This window comes from Nicotiana attenuata, unplaced genomic scaffold (genome assembly GCF_001879085.1).
Source record: "Nicotiana attenuata strain UT unplaced genomic scaffold, NIATTr2, whole genome shotgun sequence".
NCBI lineage: Eukaryota > Viridiplantae > Streptophyta > Magnoliopsida > Solanales > Solanaceae > Nicotiana > Nicotiana attenuata.
In genome coordinates, this window is record NW_017670642.1 from 401,399 (window position 1) to 425,248 (window position 23,850).

Consider the following 23,850-nt stretch of genomic DNA (forward strand, 5'->3'; position numbering starts at 1 on the left):
GAAAATAGGAAAATGTTTTCCGTCATGCCAAACACACCCATAATGTCAAAACGTTAACCAAGTTCCTCTATTTGTCATGTTTCCCTGTAGTCATTTTTCCTCTGATTCTTTAGCTTTTCGGGGGTTGGGGTTAGATGTGAGGGTAAATGGAGTTTTTGGAAAATGTTTTCCTAACTTTTATAGGGAAGTCATTTTCTTCCAATTTCAGGAAAATGTAATATGTAGGAAAACATTTTCCAAACTATTTTGTGCAGCCAAACAGTGGAAAATAGGAAAACATTTGCCGGAAAATGTTTTCCGTCATGCCAAACACACCCATAATGTCAAAACATTAACCAAGTTCCTCTATTTGTCATGTTTCCCTGTAGTCATTTTTCCTCTGATTCTTTAGCTTTTCGAATTGTAAAGGAGTACACTTTCTTTCCTAACTTAATCAGGTAAGGCTAGCTCTATTTTCTGAAAAAAGAGGCACATGTTCATTTTGCTGAAACATGTGTAGTACCTTCATAAATGCCCATATGACCGCAATTGAATATCTTAAATCTTAGCTATGCTAGCATGGAAAACCATGAAAATGTGGCATGCGTTATATGTTACTTCTCTTTTATGTTTGATATTCTATTAAAGGTTTTGTCCTCTATTCGTATTTCACATTCATCTGTGGATGCTATGCCAATGTCTTGAGTGTGTGTGCTGAGTTCTAATTGGGGCTTTGAGTTTTCCTTCTTTATTCTTAGAATTTAACCATGAAAAAATATATCTTCCGGTTAGTTAAGGAACTTTCTGTTGTTTAGATGTGATATCCTATTTCGCTAGTGGATTAATTGAGAAATGAAATGACTGGATTGTCCTCACTCAAGTCCTCTATGGCTGTATCCCCCACTTTTGAAGAAGTAGATACTTGTCTTTGTCACCTGTCAGTGTCACATCATTTAGTCTTCAGTGTTGAACATTTGTGGATTGATAAAATCTTGTATATCTTGGTAGGGAAGAATGAGGATCCTTTTTCTTGTATGTGACTAAACCTTCTAATATAGTCTAGCTCATGTTAGCACGTGTTTCTCATGCTTCTTCTGCCGATGCTCACTAATTTTGGGACATGTAATAGTTAGCCGTGGCATTCGTGTTCTGTTTTCAGCAGAATCTGATCATTCATATTTCCTCATGTATACTCCTTCCTTATCCTTTTCAGGATGCATATTACATTTATCCAGCAAGCAAGGCAATTCCAAACTACCACCGTGAACAAATATCTTAGTACGGTGAAAAAAGAATCCAGCAAAAATATCAGGAAACGCCCTCTCCTATCTGCAGAGAAGAAGCAGTTAGATGAGCATTTCCGTGCCATGCGTGAACGTGTCAAATCATTTTCCTCAACCGAGGACGAATTTTGTGGTAAACACATAAGGTTTATATCAAGTTCAGAAAATGAGAGCAGTGACGATGATCAAGATGAAAGTGCTGCACATAGCCAGTGCAAATTCCCAGGTGGAAACACCAAAAGTTCGGACAGACCAACCACCTGTCCTTACCCATCAGCTTCTGAAGAAATGATGCGGCTGGGTTTGAAAGCTGAAGTTGAGGTTAGCCCACATACTGCTAGTGGCAGTGATAGATACAGTAAGGATACTGGGCAATCCAAGAGTAAAAGAAAACTTGATGATGTTCAGAGTTCCATGGCTTTACCCAAAAAAGCACCCAAAAGAGATGTGGTTCAGGCAGAGCTTCTTACTCGCAGGAATAAAAAGGCATCAAAACTTTCTCAGATGTGGAATCAAGACTCCAATGGTTCAAATGATTTTTCGCATGGTGATGATTCAATTAAGATGTTCATTAACACTTGGAAGGAGGCATGTCGGACAAACAGTGTAGATGAGGTACAGCTATGCAGTTGCTTCTTATCTAGCACAGAATGAGCTTATCATACATCTCGTTGAAATGATACTGTAGCTGGCCGACTTTCTAAATCGGATTGCTGTTAACATTTCTCAACTTTCCTAAAAAGAAAACTTATTTAAAATTAAAGACGTGTATCATATTTACTACAAAAGAGGTTTACTGTATCCACTTTTTATACCTAATTCTTTGGAAAGTTGAACTTTATCCAGAGGAAAGTAGCAGCCATCTTCTCTTGCAGTGGATGGTGAAGGCAGATCTGAACTTTGTTTTCAACCTCTTCAACCTCCCTTTTGTCATGCCTTATACATTGAAGATCTATTAACCAACTAGGGTGTTGGGGGATTGAAAAAACCAGTGAGAAAAATCTAGAAGATTGTGCCAGCTTTTGTGTGTTGGGTCTTATGGAAGGAAAGAGATGCGAGATGTTTTGATGGGAAATCAAAGATTATTCAGAAGATCAATTTCATGTGTTTTAAACATGAAGAAAACATGCTAGAGTTCATCGACTCATTACAGGAACAAGATGTTGTATAGGAGGAAACCTAATCCTTTTGTTCTTGTGTAGAAGGGTTTCAAAAATTGTAGTCTTCCTGGTTCAGTCTTAGTGCCAGGTTTATAATTTGTGCTATAATATATACTTTATGTGTTAAAAAGAAATGTAAACCCTCAGGGGTTGGCCTGGTGGCAATAGACTTGAGCCTTGGGGTTTGCTCCCTTTCAAGGTCTCAAGTTTGAAACCCACTGGGTGCAAACAATTTCTGAGGGCCATCGGACTGGGTAAAAACCTGAATTAACCGTGGTGCACTTGCGGGAAACTCCTTGCCGAGAGCCTGTGCACCCCCGGGATTAGTCGTGGCTCTTAGAAACTCGGACACCCGGTGCAAATCAAAAAAAAAAAAAAAGAAATGTATGCATGTTCTTTTCATGTTAACTTTTATTTCTTTGTTTGCCTCTTGCAATATTGTCAAATTATTTAGCTAATAGCTACTGCATTTTTTCTTTTTTGGCTCTCTTAAGCACCTATTTTTGGTGTTTGGTCTATGCTTCAGATGCTGACAATCAACAATTGTACACACATGCTGATTTTCTGTCAATTTTTTTGTGTTTTAGGTTTTTCAGAGGATGCTTCAGTTCTATAAGGCAAGGAAAAAAACTAAAGTGACAAGATTGTTTTCATCATATCCATTTTGTGGATTGCTTCAAGTTGCTGTAAGTTTACGGAGTATTTTGATAATTAATTAGCCATAAGTCACCTGAGTACTTTTTTTTTTCCTAATAAAAAAAATCCTGCTTCATGAGCAAACCTATCTCAATTCAGGACATCTTCAATACTCTTTTGTGATAGGCATTCGTTGGTTGCCTTTCTTTTAGCTCTTGAAATCATCAATTAAGTATGAAATTTTCACACATCAGCTAGATAAAGTAGGACTTTGCATTCTTCTTTTATATTTATAATGCAAGTGTTTGATTGATCTTCTGCAAGACTTCCTGTGGACTTGAAATGGGCCCATCTCCATTACGGCACACTTCGTTTCTTTGAAATACTCTGATGAACTTCTTACCAAGGATATCTTTATTGAAAAAACAGGGAACTACATTTCCTTTGGCAAACTCCTCAAACGTGTGTTGCTTTCTTCTGTATAAAAGCGCACGCTTTGTTAATTGCTCTCTAAAGCCCAGCATAAGCTTTAAACAACTTGTCCAAGTCATAAATGCACTTCGGTTAATGCCTCATAGGTTCTAGAATCCATTTTTGCTGTTTTCTCTAGTATATTTTTGTCTGGAATGGAACAAAGGTTTGCTGAATCCTTTATCTTGCTGCAGAGAATGGTTATTCAGGGGCAGATATTGCTCTTTCAGTGATGTATTTTTGACCCTTTTATCTTTTCCATGTTTTCGTTTCTAATTGTGATTTTACTTGATTTTGAACTGAAGGTGTAGGAAGAATCTCTATGTTTCTTTAAGAAATTCACATTACATGCCTTTTTGATCCATCACATTACATGTCTTTTATAGATCCATCACATATTCACATTACATGTCTTATATTGCCTCAACGGTTATATTCTGACGTATATCTTTTGGGTGTATTGCATGTTTTTAATAAACAAATAAATGTAGTTACTCACAAACGACTTAAGCTTTTAGATGATGCGATTCAAAAAAATGATGCGGTTCACACAATTCACAGTGTCAGTGCAAGCAGAGATCTTGCATTTTAGTTTTACCGCCAATAGTCCAACAAAAATGTTTTCACATGCTTGAACCAAGACAATAATTAGGCCTGCTTGTGAGGGGGCATGTTGGAGAGCTCTATAACAGTTTAAACTTTTAGATTGTGTCTATGATTCAGTGGGTGTATTGCTTGTACCTCCACTCCAACATGCACCATTATTCCAGATAACTTCCCTTCATTTTGTACCTAATGTTCTTGTACTTATGTGAATTTAATGACTACCTTCTAGACTGAAAATCATTTTCTTAATTTGAGTGTGATGACTTTGCAGGTTACATCTATTAAACATGGAATGTGGGACACTTTGTATGATAAGCTCCAAATATTTCACCAATATGAAGAGACCAATAGAGGCACTGAAAATTGTGCTGACTCCATCTGCATTGAGGTTGAGTCACCTGAAAGGGATGTTACCAAGCACTCTGAGAAGCTCTTGGTGTGTGAAAGTGGTGAGTTGTACACCATTGAGGTTTTTATTTTGCCTGCAAGGTGTTGCAACTTTTTGTCATTTTCTTTTTTGAAAAGGTAAATAATTTTATTTTTGATAAGGAAGGTAAATAATTTTATTAACAATTCCTGAGAACTTGTATACAAGTTGTATAACCAAAAAAAAAAAAAAAACCTACACATAATATGGTTCTCTACAGAGGAGATCCAATCCTCTATACAAATAGGGACCTCAAAGAGTACACCAAAAAGAAACTAGAAACTAGAGACTATTTTGCAATTTTACAAAATCTTGTTCCAGGGTAGGGGTAAGGTTGCGTACATCCTACCCTCCCCAGACCCCACTTGTGCGATTATACTGGGTGGTGGTTGTTGTTGTTCCACCCCTTCAAATGCCCTCCTATTTCTCTCTTTCCAAATAACCCACATGATTGCTAAGGGAGTATTGTCATTTCTCTCTTCAACTTCTTGTATGTAACTCACATACTCCTTCAGCCAATACTTGGAAAAGAAAAGGGAATAGAAGTCTAAGGTGCTTGAAATCTATAAATGGCTAGCCTGCTTCAGTTGGCTGCAGATCAACAGATTTACATAAGATAATGCATGATTCTCCTAGATTGATACAATGTTTTGAATAGCTTTGCAAAGAGCAGGGCCCATTCCCGTTATTGTGTTATTGGATATTGAACCCCCCAGATTGTATTATCCACACTCCAGATACCCAACCCTCTGTGTGTGGTGGTGGTGGTGGTGGGGTATAACAATTCAGCATAACTTTCAACTCTTCATACTGCTAATGAACTAGAATCTAAGCTTTGTTTCTTCAAGATTATGCTTTTGGCTTTCCTTTTCACCTCTTCTCCACTGGAAATCTAACCCTTCTATTGTTTTTGTTTAAGTAGGTGTCACTATTGAGGACATACATAGTAAAATTTCTATGTATTTTGAGGGTGATGATGATGCCTTGTCCTTTGCAAGTTCATACCATGAGAAGTTCTTCTTCCTGTTGAATAAGTTTTACAAGCTTGAATCTTGGTTGACAGAGCAGTTCTCTGTGAAGCATTTTGAGTCACTTGGTCATGGGAATATCTTGCCCTTCTTGGAGAAAAATATGCATTTGCTTAGTCATGTTTTACCAAGGTTCTTAACAAATGACATGCATGAGAAGCCTCCTCTCGAACCCTCAATGTTTGATTGTCAGTTTGATCTATTGTTATCACAGGCTTCACAGTGCTTATGGGAGAACGAAAAAGTAGACAAACGAAGGATTGGTGAGTTACTAATGAGGCAATTCCCTTTAGTCTGTTTAAAAGTAGCTGGAAGTGACGTAATGATAGATATAGAGGGTTTTGTGAAGGCAAAGAAAGGCAATGTGACTTTAAAATCTGTTGTATTCTCTGAAACATTGCTCAAGGAATATACATTTGGTAGAAATAATGAGAATATATTAAATAGATCTGGTTTGGAGAATGATGTAGGTTATACAGATCGTCTAGTGATGTCAAAAGATGCCATAAAGGTCTTGGTCAGTGCTCCAATGTTGATAGATCTGAACTTGTGGTCACATTGGGACATGGTATTTGCTTCTTCTCTTGGTTCTCTTGTGGGTTGGCTGTTAAATGATGTAAAAACTGAAGAATTGTTGTGTTTGGTAACCGCGTGCGGAAAGGTTGTCCGTGTTGATCATTCAGCCACCATTGATTCTTTTGTAAACGTATTTCTGCAAGGAAATTCTTTTGATACGGCTGTCAAACTGTTATCTTTGCTGGTTTTATATGGTGGTGAAAAAAACGTTCCTAATTCACTCTTAAAATGCCATGCACGTCAGGCATTTGAAGTTCTGATTAGGAATTATGAGGAAATAAAATTACATGACAATCAGGACTCCCTCAAGCATGACATATCTCTGTGCAGACAGCTCATACCTGATAAAACTACATCGACTATAAATAACAAGTTATTGAGGAAGGGTAGTGTTGATAGCATTGTGACCTTTGCATCGAGATTTGTTCTCGACTGTCTGGGATATCTGCCTGTTGAGTTTTGCCATTTTGCTGCAGACATCTTGCTTACAGGGGTGCAGCCATTTGTCAAAGATGCTCCTTCAGCTATCTTAGGTGAATGTGAACGGATAGAGCAGCGTCTTATGCTTCATCGTGTTGGAATGTCTCTGGGCATTGTGGAGTGGATTGAAGATAAACACAAATTAAGTGCCTGTTCTATCACTAACTTGTTAATGCCTTTTGGATCAACATGCTTGAAAGTCACAGAGCTTGATTTCAGCAACAAGTCAACCTTCATGCAAGAATCAAACAAATATCCCTTGTCTAGAAATGAAATTAGCCTTTCCCAAGATCCAATGCAGCAAAATGAAAATCGAGATGCCAGTTGCTCTGCAGGTTTTATAACCTGTGTTCGTCCTGATAATTTGGCTGATAGTGCCACACAGCACTCATGTGAGCGTGAGAACTCCGCTGCCAGGGTTATTGAATCTATTCAGCGACAAGAATTTGGTCTGCAGCCTGATATTTCTCTAGTTGAAAGTGCAATGTTGAATAAGCAGCATGCTCGCCTGGGGAGAGCACTCCATTGTCTTTCGCAGGAGCTATATTCTCAAGATTCACATTTTATCCTAGAGTTGGTCAGTATACCTCCTTCTAGTCTTATCTGTTAAGTGTTTACCTTATTGTATCCCAATTCTTTTATATCTGGCTCATTCTAGTGTTGGTTGTATTTGTAAACTCAACATTCAATGTGGAAAAAGATGGAGGACTTTAATGTGGATTTGTGATACAAAGGTTTATCTTGAGTTGGCTCAGAGGAAGAAGTAGATTGGAGTTGAAAAAAAGAAGAAGTTACAATAAATTAGATGTGAACCAACGTGCAACAGATAGACGGCTATAAAATAACTAAAATGAAAATTATTTTAAAAAAAATCAGAAGTACCTAAAAGTTCGTAGAGTAGCTGTAAGAAGATAGGCACCGCAGAAAAGTGGAGGGCCATCAGGAAATCAAGGACATTCGATGCCTCTAGCAAGTAATCAAAGGTGTATTAAATCAGATAACCGGGAATTTAGTCGATGGAGGAATTGTGTAAATGATGACCTCTGTAGCCCATGTTTCTAGCTGCTCTATATTTCTTACCAATATCAACCAAGGAAATCAAGGGCACATTCTATGCCTTTTCCTTGTAATGCTCTTGGTGCAGTAGAATCTGAGACAAGGTTTCTATCAGATGGAAGGAATAACTTAATAATATGCATATTGCAACTTCTAGTCTCGTTAGTAATTGGATTTAATTTCCCTGAAGAGTTCAAATTCCCCAGGAACTATTAGACTGTCTTAGCTTTGCAATGAGTATGAGGTTATTGTTCTGGGCTTTTTTTGTCACTGGATTTTCTTCTGATAGGAACTCTAAAACTTTGTTTCTGCTGAAGAATTTTATAAGATGGAGCGCTTTGTGCCTAAGCTGCCAAAAGGATATAACTGATTGCTCTCTTTACAATGGTACATTGATTCAGGTTCAGAATGCTGATGATAATATCTACCCCGAGGATGTCGAACCCACATTGACTTTCATTCTTCAGGATAAAGGCATTATAGTTCTAAACAATGAGCGTGGCTTTTCTGCTGATAACATCAGAGCTCTCTGTGATGTTGGGAACTCTACTAAGAAAGGACGTAATGCTGGATATATTGGGAAGAAAGGCATCGGTTTCAAATCAGTATTTCGGGTAATATACATAAATATGTCTGCTAAATTTCATTTAGTTACTTATATTTAGAGAATATGCTTTTACTTTCTGTTAGTTGCACCTTCGTGCTGGATAATTGAGAGTTAGCAATCAATTTCCTTAAAAAGAGAGGCAATCATTTTTTCAGTGCATTAAAGGTTTTACTACTAAACTTCTTAGGATCAGAAACCCCCTTTTTTGTATTGGAGTTTTTTTCTTTGTTGGTAAGCTAGGAGATGGCTAACTTTAAGTCACCCCTACTTGATATGTTATTAAAGAATAAATGGAAGTTAGATTAACATCATTCCACAGGCACGTTAATTTTTAAGTAGTTATGAGATTGAAGTTTTGCCCCTAATGAAATATGAGCCCAAACAATATAAACCAGCTCTAGAAATTGTACCTTTAATGATAGTTGTATCTACATACACACTATTCTTTGAAACTGCAATATTTTGTAACTTGGAGGAGATGGATGATAGGCAGAGGTGGATGGAGCCTTTGAACAATGGTTCACTTGAACCCGGTATTTTTTTTTTTTGAGAAGGTAAGAATTTTGTATATATATCAACTGCACCAAGGAGGTGCAATCTTTCAAAATTACAAAAGATGGTATAGGAAGATCTTAAATCCCTACTGTACTACAGAGAGCCTAGGACATCAATAATGTATTCTGGATCTTCCATATACTTTTGTTTACACCAAAAGTGGAAAAGAACTAAACATTTCATTTTCAATTTCTGTATGGTGCTACTTCTGTCTTCAAAGCATCTCTGATTTCTCTCTGACCAAACTGCCCACCAAATGCAAGCTGGGACTATTTTCCATCTTTCTTTCTTATTGGATAAGGTGCCGTAATTGCTCCAGCATCTTAGGACGTCCATTATATCCCTAGGCATTACCCACATGATCCCCTTCAGATTAATGAAAATCCTCCATATTTGTTCTGTAATCCTGCAATGCAAAAAAAGATGGCTGATTGTCTCAGCCTCTTCACCGCATATATAGCATTTGGAGCATAAGTGGAAGCCCCTTCTGATGAGGATGTCCTGAGTCAGAACTGCTTTTCTAGCCAAGAGCCAAGTAAAGCAGGCAAATTTATATAGAATTTTGACTTTCCATATTAACTTCCAAGGCCAGCAATCAATCTGGTTATTAGAGACGTTTAATTCCTTGTATGCTGATTTGACTGAGAAAATACCTTGCATGTTCCCTTGCCATAGAATACAGTCTTCAGAGAGTGATATCCCCTTGAACTGATCTAGTGTTCTGTAAAATTCTGTTATCCTGGTTATCTCCCAGTCATTGAGTAGTCTTCTATAGCTAAGGTTCCAACCATGGATAGACCATACTTCACCAACAGTTGCTTCTTGTTGCTGGTTCAGGATGTAGATGTCAGGGAATAGCTGCTTAAGTGAATTTTGGCCAAGCCAGTTGTCTTCCCAGAAAGAAGTTTTCAAACCATTACCTATTCTGAAGTGAGCCTTGCTTCTGAATTTTGGCCATAAGTTTCTAATGGACTTCCAGGGGCTTACTCCATAAGGACCACTAACATGTTTGGTTGCCCAGTTGCCTTCTACTCCATATTTCCCTTTGATTACTTCCTTCCAAAGTGAATTTTCATTGGAACCATATCTCCAGAACCATTTCATCATCAAGCTGTGATTCTGTACTCTCAAATTCCTGATTCCTAGTCCTCCTTTCTTCTTGCTGACTGATAGAGCATCCCATTTGACCAGATGAATTTAGTTGTCGTTGCTGTTGCCTTGCCACAAAAATTTCCTTCTCATTGCATCTATTCTTTTCACCACATTGACAGGAATAGGGAATAGAGACATCATGTAAGTAGGTAAGGCATCCAACACACTGTTAATCAAGATTAGTCTTCCTCCCAAGGACAAGTATTGACTTTTCCAGTTAACCAGTTTCTTTTCACACTTCTCCAATACATCATTCCAAATCCCTTTGGACTTGCTCTTAGCTCCTAGAGGCATGCCCAAATATATAGTCGGTAGTTCCCCTATCTTTCCTCCAAGAATGTTAGTGAGGTTTTGGAGTCCATTTACCTCATTAACTGGATATAAATGGCTTTTGCTCCAGTTAATGTGCAACCCAGAAATAGCTTCAAATAGAACGAATATCACCCTCATCATCTTCAGTTGTTCTCTGTCAGCATCACAGAACACCAGTGTGTCATCTGCATATTGGAGGTGTGTGATTTCCAGGTTGCTGGCTGCCCTGTGAGATACGTTGAAAATCACTAAATTTAACAAATATTCAATTTTGAACTTTTAATTTCAGCAGTACGACAAGTTAAGTGCTAAGAACCTTAAAAGTTGAACCAATCAAGTTTAGCTTACCCTAATTTTTATTTTGTTTTTACAGGTCACTGATGCTCCAGAAATTCATTCTAATGGCTTCCATATTAAGTTTGATATAACTAATGGCCAGATAGGTTTTGTTTTACCAACTATTGTTCCTCCTTGTGACATTGACTTCTATACCAGATTGGCCTCTTCAAGTTCTTATTGCAATCATTGGAATACATGCATAGTGCTTCCCTTCAGATCAAATCTCTTGGAACGGTCTGGCGAAGAGAACATTATGTCGATGTTTGCTGATCTTCATCCATCTTTGCTGCTTTTTCTTCATCGTCTTCACTGTATCAAATTCCGAAATATGCTAAGTGATTCTATTGTTGTTATGAGGAAAGAAGCTGTGGGAAATGGTATCATTAAGGTTTCCTTCGGAGAGGAGAAATTGACTTGTTTTGTGGTATCCCAGAAATTGCGGGCTGACACTATTCGTCCTGATACCCCAACAACAGAAATCTCCATAGCGTTTACGTTGCAGGAAACACTTGATGGAAGCTACAACCCACAACTGGACCAACAACCTGTTTTTTCATACCTTCCTCTGAGAAAATACGGCCTGAAGTTTATACTTCAGGCTGATTTTGTGCTCCCTTCATCCAGGGAAGAAGTTGATGGTGATAGTCCTTGGAACCAGTGGTTGTTGTCAGAGTTCCCTGGCTTGTTTGTTAGTGCAGAGAGGTCCTTTTGTGATCTGCCGTGTTTTAAGGATAATCCAGCAAAAGGTGTTACAGCTTATATGAGCTTTGTTCCCCTTGTAGGGGAGGCTCATGGTTTCTTTTCTAGTCTTCCTCGGATGATCCTTTCTAGATTACGCACGTCAAACTGCTTGATAATAGAAGGTATGGATAATGAGTGGGTTCCTCCATGTAAAGTTTTGAGAAATTGGACCCATGAGGCTCGTAACCTTTTGCCTGATAGTTTGCTTCGCAAGCATCTTGGTGTTGGTTTCTTGCATAAAGATATAGTTCTACCAGATTTATTAGCCAGGGCTCTAGGAATTGAGGAATATGGACTCAAAGTTCTACTTCAGGTTGTAACTTCTTTATGCTCTTCGGGCGATGGTCTAAAGTCAATGGGTTTGGAATGGTTATGTATGTGGTTAAATGCGTTTTTTACAATGTCATCAAATGGAAAAAACTCCGCAGATTTTGGGATTGAATCGCATCTCATGAAGGAACTCAAGAAAATTCCGTTTATTCCCCTTTCAGATGGTAGATATGGATCACTGGACGAAGGTGCACTTTGGTTGCATGTTGATTCAATGGGCACTGCAACTAGTGATGAGTGTTCACCAGAAACTTTTTCAATATTGTATTCATCTCTTAGGACTGTGAGTCCTGCACTTCTTTCTGCGGCTGCTGCTCTTGGCACGTCATGCTCCGAATCATCAATAGTAGATAATGTTACCAGGATGCTGTACAGAATTGGTGTCCAACGTTTATCAGCACATCAAATATTAAAGATGCATATTCTACCATTTCTCTACAGAGAGCAAAATGAACAGGGACATAGAGAAACAATGACAGAATATCTTGCCTTCTTGATGTTGCACTTACAGTCCAGTTGCCCTGACTGTCAGTCAGAAAAGGACCAAATTATCGGTGAAGTGCGCGACAATGCTTTCATATTGACAAATCATGGTTGCAAACGTCTTGTTGAGTTTCCTATCCATTTCAGCAAGGAATTCGGAAATCCCATTGATATGAGTAGATTAACACATGGATTAGATCTTGAATGGCTTGAGATTGATGATATGTTCTTGAAACATCCAATCAATAAATCTTTAACTGGAGGTCTATTAAAGTGGAGAAAGTTTTTCCAGGAGATTGGAATCACTGATTTTGTACGAGTTCTTCAAGTTGAGAAAAGTATTTCTGATGTATGCTCTGTTTCCATGAATGCAACATGGGATAAAGATTTGATTTCCAAAGGATCAATTGCGAAAGATTGGGTGTCTGAAGAGTTTGTCAATTTGCTGTCACGATTATCTTCAGCACGTGACAAGGAAAAAAGCAAGTACGTCTTGGAGGTGCTTGATAGTTTGTGGGATGAATATTTCTGTGACAAGGTTACTGGTTTCTATTTCAGTTCCACAGGAGAAAGGAAAATATTTGACTCTTCATTCACCAGAATCCTCCTTGATGTTCTCTGGTTAGCATCACGTATGGATAATGAGCTCCACCGTCCAAGGGAGTTATTCCATGATTGTGAGGCTGTGCGCTCAATTTTTGGCGACAATGCTCCTTATGCCATTCCAAAGGTCTGTCTGATCTTAAACGAACTTTGATGTAGTGATATTAATCAGAACATCTTCGTGCTTTTTGTTGGTGTAAACCCCCACCCCCTCCCTAACAGGGAAAGAACCAAAAAGAGAAACAAGAAAGTTTGACTTCTGGATGCTAGGACTGGTCTAAACCATGGGTCTTGTATGTTACCTGAAGTAGATGATTAACCTGGTAGTTTCATGTCAATAAACATTTGAATGAGGAGCTTCGACCTATTAATTTGGCTTGTCCATGACTTTTTGTGCAAGAATCTAGTGATCACAGTGTAGTCTGTATTAAAAATATGATGTGGCTGCTTTTTTCATGCCTTATTCTGGTACAGCAAACTACCTCGTCTTATTTATGCAGTATTTTTACTGTGGTAGGTAACTCACTAAGTGGTCAGCTCAAATCCGATCTGGTTTATCTATTTATTTAAAATTTAGTTAGTTCTACTGAGGAGTTTTCACTATGTCAGCCTTCTTTTAGGTTTTTCTCAAGAACTGTATATGTTAGAAGCAAGTGTGGGTGGATTTGACTTTCAGGAGAAGCTTGAATTTATTCTGCTAGTGATTTGTTCATTTACGTTCAGTCTTGTTCTTGTTTGAGCCAACATGTGCTTGTTGAAAAGACCTTTCTTCTTTGTTGGCTTCGTTATTCTTTCAATTTGCTATTTGTAACCATTTTTATTGTTTTTGGTTATTCTCCATGATATTTTTGGTAGTGGCTTAGTGCTCTTCTGTTGTGAAACAGGTGAGAAGCGAAAAGTTGGTAACAGCTCTTGGGTTGAAAACACAAGTTACAGTTGATGACACTTTAGCAATTCTTAAAGTTTGGAGATCTAAAGTACCTTTGAGCGCTAGGTAATTGATCTTCCTCTGCAGAAACGTGTGAAATCAGCTAGATGCTAATTTTTTCATTTATCTGAACAAAAATAGGGTTTCAGCATTTCTTTTCCTGTGGATAGAATTATGAATTAGTTAAGGCTCAAGTGATCCATAATGCAATAGCTGGTCTTATGTATTTACATACTGAAGTTGGTGTATTGGGTCTGGTAACTGGTTTATTGATGTTCATGTTGTTTATTATCTTTGTTTAGGACAAAAAGCGCTAGTCATTGTCATTAAGGTGGTTGCTTTGCTAGAGTCATGTTTATGCCTTCTCCCCATCGTTGACTGGTTATAGTATAAAAAATTTAATAGTCCTACTGAGTTCTTTAAAAAAAAAAAAAAAAAACTAACTTTTTTTCAAATCAACTGATAGAAAGATCGAACGTCAGTACCACCTAGCCATAACATGTCCCCTTGTAATATTCCAACTTCTCGAATGCATAAAAAGTAGGAACTTTTAGAGGTGTCAGGGTTTCCTTCATTGTGAGCTGCTATTTCTCATCATTATTCTGATGTTTCATGCTTATCCATTGCTCTTTTTTTCAGTTTGTCACAAATGTCAAAGCTCTACACTTTCATCTGGAGTAGGATGAGTACTTCAGAGAGAAAAGTGGTTGAAGAATTATGCGATGGACCTTTTGTGTTTGTCCCTTGTAAGTTGGTTGCTTCACATGAAGATGTTGTGCCTGGTGTTCTTTTGTCATCTAAAGAAGTCTTTTGGCATGATTCAACTGGTTCGGTGGACCAAGTGAAGATGGTATGCCCGGAATTTGATCTACATTCAGTTCAGCACCCTTTCACCAAAATGTTATGTAGCATGTATCCAGCCCTTCATGACTTTTTTGTGAAAGAATGTGGAGTGGATGAGCTTCCTCATTTCCATGGATATCTTCAAATATTGCTACAGTTGTCATCTGCTGCTTTACCTTCGCAAGCAGCTAAGAATGTAAGCTATCTTTGTTGCTAAAAACTTCCATCGTGATAGTTGATGAATGATTTTGATGCTAATGAAACCATTTTCTGCTGAATATCTTGGCTTAAGAATGGATTTGATACTTGTTTTTTCAGGTCTTTCATATATTGCTCAAGTGGGTTGACGAACTAAATTCAGGATCTTTGAGATCTGAAGATATTAGTTTCTTGAAAGAAGGTCTTTTGACAATGGATTATCTGGTTCTCCCAACTGCAGAAGATAAATGGGTATCTCTGAACCCATCCTTTGGGCTCATCTGTTGGTGTGATGATGATGAGTTGAAGAAGGAATTTAAGTATTTTGATAATATTACGTTTCTCTACTTTGGGCAACTCAATGATGAGGAGAAGGAGATTCTCCGAACAAAAGTTTCAATATTCATGCACAAATTAAGCATTCCTTCTCTATCAGAGGTAAGCTAGATTACACTTCCCTCCCTTTGCTTTTGTCTGCATGCATATATAGAAAGGCTCGCTGTTTCTGGAAGAGTCGATCTAAGATGCCACTCGGTATAATTAGGCCCCACTTATTCAACAACAACAACAACAAAAAACCAGTGTAATCCCACAAGTGGGGTCTGGGGAGGTAATGTGTACGCAGACCTTACCCCTACCTTGTGAAGGTAGAGAAGTTATTTCCGGTAGAGCCCCACTTATTCGTCAAAGAAAGTTAAATGTTTTGAAAAGTTAAAGTTTTGTCCAATTTTTTGACCAATACTTGTTTTTTTTTTTTTTAATGAAGTAATTAATTTCATTGCTGGCATCAAGAAGATGCATAATAGTTACAAAAGAGTATAATAGTCAAAAAAGGAATAATTTCAGCTCCAATACAGATGTTCACGCTAATACTAAGGAGCTAACAAAATTCAAATAACTATCAGGGGAATCTACGGGGGATAAATAAACCCAAATGAATAAAAACATAATACAATTAGCTTTGAGAGATTGGAAAGTAGCTTAGGGGTCTCAATAAGCTGTTCAAGCAAAAGGAGTTCAGTAGATTCATTAGGATGAATAAAATTAGCCTATTGGCTATAGTAGATGTGAGAATGCACGGGAAAAAAATATTATTATTGATTAATTGACAATGCTACAATGAGCCCTATATATACACACATAACATATCCTACTCCTAATACATATTGGATTAGGGTTAGAGTTATTTACTCCTATTTACACGACTATTCTAACACTCCCCCTCAAGCTGGTGCATATAAATCATATGTACCAAGCTTGTTACATATGTAGTTAATACGAGGACCAGTGAGGGACTTGGTGAAAATATCTGCAAGCTGATCATTCGACTTCACAAACTTTGTAGCAATATCTCCCGAGAGTATCTTTTCTCTAACAAAATGACAGTCAATCTCAATGTGTTTAGTTCTCTCATGGAATACTGGATTTGACGCAATATGAAGAGCAGTTTGATTATCACACACAAGTCCCATCTGACTAATCTCACCAAATTTCAACTCCTTGAGCAACTGTTTTATCCAAATTAGCTCACATGTGGCCATAGCCATTGCTCGATATTCTGCTTCTGCACTAGACCGAGCAACCACATTCTGTTTCTTGCTCTTCCAAGACACCAAATTTCCTCCTACTAAGACACAATATCCAGACGTAGAACGTCTATCAGAAGGTGATCTTCCCCAATCTGAGTATCCAACGATCTGCTCATGGCCTCGATCTTCAAACAATAAACCTTTGCCTGGAGCTGATTTTATATACCGAAGAATGCGGACAACTGCATCCCAATGACTATCACAGGGAGAATCCATAAACTGACTCACAACACTCACAGGAAAGGAAATATCAGGTCTAGTCACTGTGAGGTAATTTAGTTTACCAACCAACCGCCTATATCTTGCAGGATCGCTAAGAGGCTCTCCCTGTCCTAGCAGAAGTCTAGAATTCGGATCCATCGGAGTGTCAACAGGTCTACAACCTGTCATTCCTGTCTCCTCAAGAATATCTAAGGCATACTTCCGTTGTGAGATCACAATACCTGAGCTAGACTGAGCGACCTCAATACCCAGAAAATATTTTAATCTGCCCAGATCCTTAGTCTGAAAGTGCTGAAAGAGATGTTGCTTCAACTTACTAATACCATCCTGATCATTGCCGGTAATAACAATATCGTCAACATAAACGACCAGATAAATACAGAGATTTGAAGCAGAATGTCGATAAAATACAGAGTGATCAGCTTCACTACGAGTCATGCCAAACTCCTGAATAACTGTGCTGAACTTACCAAACCAGGCTCGAGGAGACTGCTTTAGACCATAGAGGGACCGGCGCAACCGACATACAAGGCCACTAGACTCCCCCTGAGCAACAAAACCAGGTGGTTGCTCCATATAAACCTCATCCTCAAGGTCACCGTGAAGAAAAGCATTCTTAATGTCCAACTGATAGAGAGGCCAATGGCGAACAGCAGCCATGGATAGAAAAAGGCGGACTGATGCAATTTTAGCCACGGGAGAGAAAGTATCACTGTAATCGAGTCCAAATATCTGAGTATATCCTTTGGCAACAAGACGAGCCTTAAGTCGATCAACCTGGCCATCTGGACCAACTTTGACTGCATACACCCAACGACAACCAACAGTCGATTTACCTGAAGGAAGAGGAACAAGCTCCCAAGTACCACTCGTATGTAAAGCAGACATCTCGTCAATCATAGCCTGTCGCCATCCGGGATGAGACAGTGCTTCACCTGTAGACTTAGGAATGGAAACAGAGGACAAAGATGACACAAATGCACAATGGGATGGTGAGAGATGATGGTAACTTAAACCGATATAATGAGGATTAGGATTAACTGTGGACCGTATACCTTTTCGTAGTGCAATCGGTTGATTAAGAGGAGACAAGTCCGCAGTATTAGCAGGGTCAGGTGCAGGACGTGAATCAGCTGGGCCTGATGCTGGGGGCGGACGACGATGATAAGTCAGGAGTGGTGGAGCTGTAGAAGGTTGAACTCGACTAGGTGGTGGCGCTGGAGCTATAGTTGGTGGAACTGGACTAGGTGGTGGCACTGGATCTATAGTTGGTGGAACTGGACTAGGTGGTGGCACTGGACTTGGTGGTGATACTGGAGCTATAGGTGGTGGAGCTGTAATTGGAACTGTAGGCGGTGGAGCTATGGAGGGAGATGAATGGGAGATAGGGACCTAATCTCCAAAAGAAGGAACAGGTAGCACCTCGGAAATTTCTAAGTGATTAACGGAACCTGTGAAGTATGATTGGGTTTCAAAGAAGGTAACATCAGCAGACATAAGAAATCGCTGAAAGTCAGGAGAATAACATCGATATCCCTTTTGCGTTCTCGAGTAACCCAGAAATATGCACTTAAGAGCACGAGGAGCTAACTTATCTTTTCCTGGAGTAAGGTCATGAGCAAAGCACGTACTCCCAAAGACACGGGGTGGAAGAGAGAACAAGGGTAAGTGAGGAAACAGGACAGAGAATGGAACTTGATTTTGGATAGCTGAAGATGGCATACGATTAATAAGATAACAAGATGTAAGAACCGCATCCCCCAAAAACGCAGCGGAACATGAGATTGTATGAGTAGGGTACGAGTAGTTTCAATAAGATGCCTATTCTTTCTTTCAGCTACCCCATTTTGTTGGGATGTGTACGGACAAGATGTTTGATGAATAATCCCATGGGAGTTCATAAACTGCTGAAATGGGGAAGACAAATACTCTAGGGCATTATCACTACGAAATGTGCGGATAGAAACCCCAAATTGATTTTGAATTTCAGCATGGAAGGTCTGAAAAATAGAAAACAACTCAGATCGATTTTTCATTAAAAATATCCAAGTGCACCTGGAATAATCATCAATGAAACTGACAAAGTAGCGAAATCCTAAGGTAGAGCTAACCCGACTAGGACCCCAAACATCTGAATGGACTAAAGTAAAAGGTGACTCTGCTCGATTGTCAAGACGCCGCCGGAAATGGGAGCGGGTATGCTTACCGAGCTGACACGACTCATACTCTAGAGTGGACAAGTGAGATAAGCCAGGTACCATTTTCTGAAGTTTTGATAAACTGGGATGTCCTAACCGTTTATGTAATAAATCTGGTGAATCAGTAACGGGAGAAGTTATTGGAGGAAGACAAGATGCGAGTCCATGTGATTTTGCAAGGATAAGGTAATAAAGTCCATCTGATTCACGTCCAGTACCAATGATACGCCCTGTACTGCGTTCCTGTATAAAAACAAGGTCATCAAGAAATAAAACTGCCGATTTAAGTGATTTGGCTAAGCAACTAACGACTATGAGATTAAAAGGACTACCAGGAACGTAAAGAACTGAGTCTAAAGGTAAGGAAGGAAGTGGACTTGCTTGACCTATTGCAGTTGCCATGGCTTGAGACCCATTGGCCATTGCGACTGTTGGAAGAGATTGAGAATATGAGATACTAGTGAAAAGAGATTTGTTACCAGAAATATGATCAGATGCACCTGAATTAATGACCCAAGACTCAGAGGGTGTAGATTGGGAGACACCAGTCATGCTACTATTTGTTGGAACGGCGGAGGTTAATCGTGAAGATGTCTGTTTACGTGCTTTGTACTGAAGGAACTCAATATAATCCGGTAAAGAAACCATCTGGATTGGATTTATTGCATTTAATCCAACGGATTGTGAGGCAAAAGCTTCAGGTATTAATTCCATTATAATATTGTGCCGGAAAAAAGCAGAAAATCGCTGGGATCACTGTTCACGCCGGAAAAAATCACTGTAGCTCGCCGGAAAATTCCAAAGTGGTCGGAATTGAAAAATAAAATTATGGATAGGCTCGGAATTTAAGGACGATCCAACTGCCCTGAAGGAGTTTCATCAAAAAATGGCCGGAAGTGGGCTCACGCGCTCGCCGGAAAAATTCTTCTGCCGGCGCGTGTGGCCGCGTGGCAGCTTTTCTGCCGGAGAAATTTTGAAGGGTTGGTCGCCGACGAGTGATCTACCTCGTGGTGGTGTTGGTTCTTTTTTGCACAACACCGATAGAAAGTGACTTGATTACGGGCAGCCTTTTAAGTCGCTGGAATGATGCACAACGATATGTTTCTCACTAATGCTCTGATACCATGTGAGAATGCATGGGAGAAAAATATTATTATTGATTAATTGACAATGCTACAATGAGCCCTATATATACACACATAACATATCCTACTCCTAATACATATTGGATTAGGGTTAGAGTTATTTACTCCTATTTACACGACTATTCTAACACATAGAGTTATTGAAACAAATGCCAATCAAATACTAAAGAAGGTTGCAGCAGGATGGAGTTGGGCTACTAACTATGAAGCAAATGGTAAAGGAAGGATATGGGTAATATGGGATCCAAATGTTATACAATTTAGTGAGATGATGAAGAGCAATCAGTTGATACATGGAAAGGTGTCTATTGGTGCACTCAATTTACAGTTCTATTTTACAGCTGTATACGGCCTACATACTATTGAAGACAGGAAAACATTATGGCATGAATTAGAGGTGATTCATAGTGGAACTGATGGGGCATGGATTGCAATGGGGGACTGATCACGCCCAACTATGCCTTCTAAAAAGGACAATGCGGTCGTTGCAAATATAATTCGGTTTACAAGTCCGGAGTCGAATCCCACAGAGAATTAACCTATCAATTACCTTTGCTGAAATCACTAAATCCTTTATAATCACTTTCCCAAACTTTATAAACAATATTGGATGGTATTTCTACTAACTAAGATTGAAAATAAATAACTAACAGCTGTAAACTAAATATTCTTAGGTTGAAAACAATAATGAGAAGGTTCTAAGGTAGTGATTTTCCCTATTGATGGAATCCCTTCCGGTTATGCTTCATATAAATTCACCAAAATATCTCTATCAATCATGAGCACTCTCTTTACCGTAAATCTCTCCCGAGTAATTGCGATAATTTACTAGACGCACTCTCCCGAGATACGCTAGCTGCCTTTGTTTATTACAGCTCACTTTAGACCACACCCAAGGCTTCGTTATCCCTAATCCCGCCTTTAAACCCGCAATTATAGATCCCTCTTATACTTTGGGAGTGGTGTTGTTCAATAATTACCTAAATATGCACTCTCTCCCGAGTTATGCACACTAAATAGGCACAGCTAATTGAGGATCCTGTCAATTAACTACAATAAACACGTAATTGAATAAATAGAGATTAACCGGCAAACTATATTAACATAATCAAGAAGTTCCTCCTTCAATAGGTTCCATCAAAACCTTAGACTAAAGTATTTAGCTACTCATGACAACTTGAAGATAATCTACAATAATATTCATCATGGAAAATTGCAAGAAAAAGATGAAATAATGTAGCCGAAATCCTACTTTTTATAAAGGTTTTACACCAATTTTTCCCGACTTCTCCTGCCCCTGGCTATTTCGCGTTCTGCCGCGGTCCCACCGCGGTTACGCCGGGACCGCGGCCAAAAAGGGTCTCTGAATCTTCATCTCTACTCTGCCGCGGTCCTACCGCGGTTACGGTCTGACCGCGGCAGGCCAACTTCTGCCTTCCTTTGACTTTTCACTTGGTGCATTTCTAGGGCATTGTTTGATTAGCCTCCTTTTCTCCGTAATTGATCCCAAACTTGCTCCATCGACTTATTTCTTAACCTGCAAAGCATGAAAAGCACTAATCAGAGCATTTGGTTATCACTTTTTACGACAAAGCTATACAAAAATATGGTTCTTTAGGGTCTAATTATAGTCTAATTTACCTATTATCAACACCCCACACTTAAATCTTTGCTCGTCCTCGAGCAAGTTAAACCACACTTTTAGGCCTAATCATTTGATGCATTACCCTTTTTATGTCACACCTGCTATTATGACAGAACAACATAAGCAGTGTAACAGCCACACCTCAGATGAAGACTCTAATGCCATGCCACACCCATGCTTACTCTATGTACTCTAACAGAAGTGAAGACTTGCTTTTTCTTCTTGAGTTCAATGCCTTCACATCACATTTTTTAGAGAAGTTCCACACACATGAAATCAAACAACAAGGAACTGTAGAATAAACGAATTCACTCACTCTCAGCAAAGAACATTCATATGCCACACAGATACACCATAAGCTTGCCCTTAGTGTAATACTCTACTAATCGAGTTGTTCAGTCTAAGATCAATAGGGCTTCATTTGGTTGTAATGTAGGCTACGGGATGGGTAGGATACATTTAGATATAAGAGTGACTACACCTCCCTAAGCACTTTAATACATACATTTTCTCAATTAAACATCATCCTCATGTCAAGCCCAACTCCACCTTCACATCAATTTATATTACCCCATACTTCTTTAAGCACATTTACATTAAGAGCCACCACTTATCAAGAATTTTTTTTTTGTTTTTTCAACTCAAGTGGCTCTTCCTTTTTCAAAACAGTGCACATTTCTCCTTATTCCATTAGTTCCACTCGAAAGCCAAACCGACCACCCCACACTTTAACTTTTACAAGGTTCATAACAATTCAAGTGCTCATGAGAGGTGAAAAGGTTCAAATAGATGGTCAATTCAAACAAATGGGTAAGACTTGTAATGTGGTTGCCAAAGAAAAAGGATTATAGGCTCAAAGGGGTTAGCTATGGTAATGTGTAACAGGTGGATTCATTATTATATAGGCTACACAAAGAAATGCCTAAATCATCTCTAAGACCAAACAACTACTATTTCGCTTTGCACACACACGGGGCAAGTTCTAGGTATCGCTTGCAAGCACAGAATACGTGTATAACCTCACACACACTTGGCATGTAACTCATTCCGAATTAGTTTGTCAACACATTCACAAGAGCATTCAAATAAGACAAGGTGTGCAAAATTAAGGCATAATATTAAGAGTCTACACATGAACCTAGACGTCGCACCTTCAAGTTCGTTTTAAGTATTTGCAGGTATGAACACCACAGGATGCATTCTTGCCCAACCCTTTTTAGCCCACAAGAGTCCTAAGGGTCCTAAAATCTATTAAAGAAAAATCTACCTAACCCGGTTCAAGAAAAACCCTTGGAAAAGAACCGCGGTCAAAAGAAAAATCAAGGGGGAATTACTACACTACCTAAAAAGAAAATAAAATATCTTTTTGGCTTTTTGATTAGACTACTTCCCTCAAGAGTACTGTCTAGGTGGTCCGTCATCAGGAAGAGTCTCCTAACTTTTCTTAGTTTTTTTTTTTTTTTTTTATCCGACCTTAACCCTCAAGAAACCCGTCAACAGTGTCCGTCGTTGGGCCAAGTCGGTGACATCTAAGCTACATGTACAACAACACATATATACACAAATCATATATACAGACACCCAAGTCTCCCACCCCACACACAAAGAGTATGGCATGTCCTCATGTCATAAAACAGTTTAAAGCACAGAAAAGTAAGAGGACTTCCCTGGTCATCATTCGGAGTCAGAGACGGTGTTGGGATCCACGTGACAGGCCCTCCCTAGAGCCCGGAACCAAGCCATCACCCGGCTCTCAGACCTGGCCTGCCGTCTAGACATGGCATCCAAACAAACATGCAGGCTATCTACCGAGGTGCGAAGTTCTGCCACGTCTTCCTCCACAGAAGTCAACAAGGGTCGGCTGGTGTATGTTCTAGAGAACTCCGCCCCAGTATGGGGTTGCCGTGAGGAACCAGCTGCATCATAAGACCTCCGGGGTGGTGCCATAGGCGCTGGGGCATCATCATCATCGTCCAGGTCAATGTGTGTAGGTGCATCTCTGCCCACTTTGATCTTTGACGCTCTGAAGGCTGTTCTTGGGGGTAAAGTGCCATCCATCAGATTGACTGGGACATTAACCATCAAACATAACCTCGTTACAAGTGAGGGAAGGTAAAACCCTTAACGTCATCAGGGCGGACCGGATCATCATCTCATCTCCAACTGATCTTAGCGATATCGACGTCCTTCCTCGGTCACAAAGACACCAAACCAAACTAAAGACCCGCCAAGCTGTTCACATCTGTTGTGTTGTCTCG

At 39.2% G+C, this 23,850-nt stretch overlaps 1 protein-coding gene across 1 annotated transcript in view; it reads left to right on the forward strand.

The window, feature by feature from the left end:
* LOC109241829 overlaps positions 1-23,850 on the forward strand; it is a 36,112-nt gene that overhangs the window by 5,583 nt on the left and 6,679 nt on the right. The window contains exons 3-11 of the mRNA XM_019408644.1: positions 1,193-1,877; positions 3,010-3,108; positions 4,407-4,584; positions 5,485-7,223; positions 8,104-8,316; positions 10,702-12,951; positions 13,709-13,818; positions 14,392-14,791; positions 14,914-15,231. Coding sequence (XP_019264189.1) covers positions 1,193-1,877; positions 3,010-3,108; positions 4,407-4,584; positions 5,485-7,223; positions 8,104-8,316; positions 10,702-12,951; positions 13,709-13,818; positions 14,392-14,791; positions 14,914-15,231 — 5,992 coding nt within the window. The remainder of the gene's footprint in view (positions 1-1,192; positions 1,878-3,009; positions 3,109-4,406; positions 4,585-5,484; positions 7,224-8,103; positions 8,317-10,701; positions 12,952-13,708; positions 13,819-14,391; positions 14,792-14,913; positions 15,232-23,850) is intronic.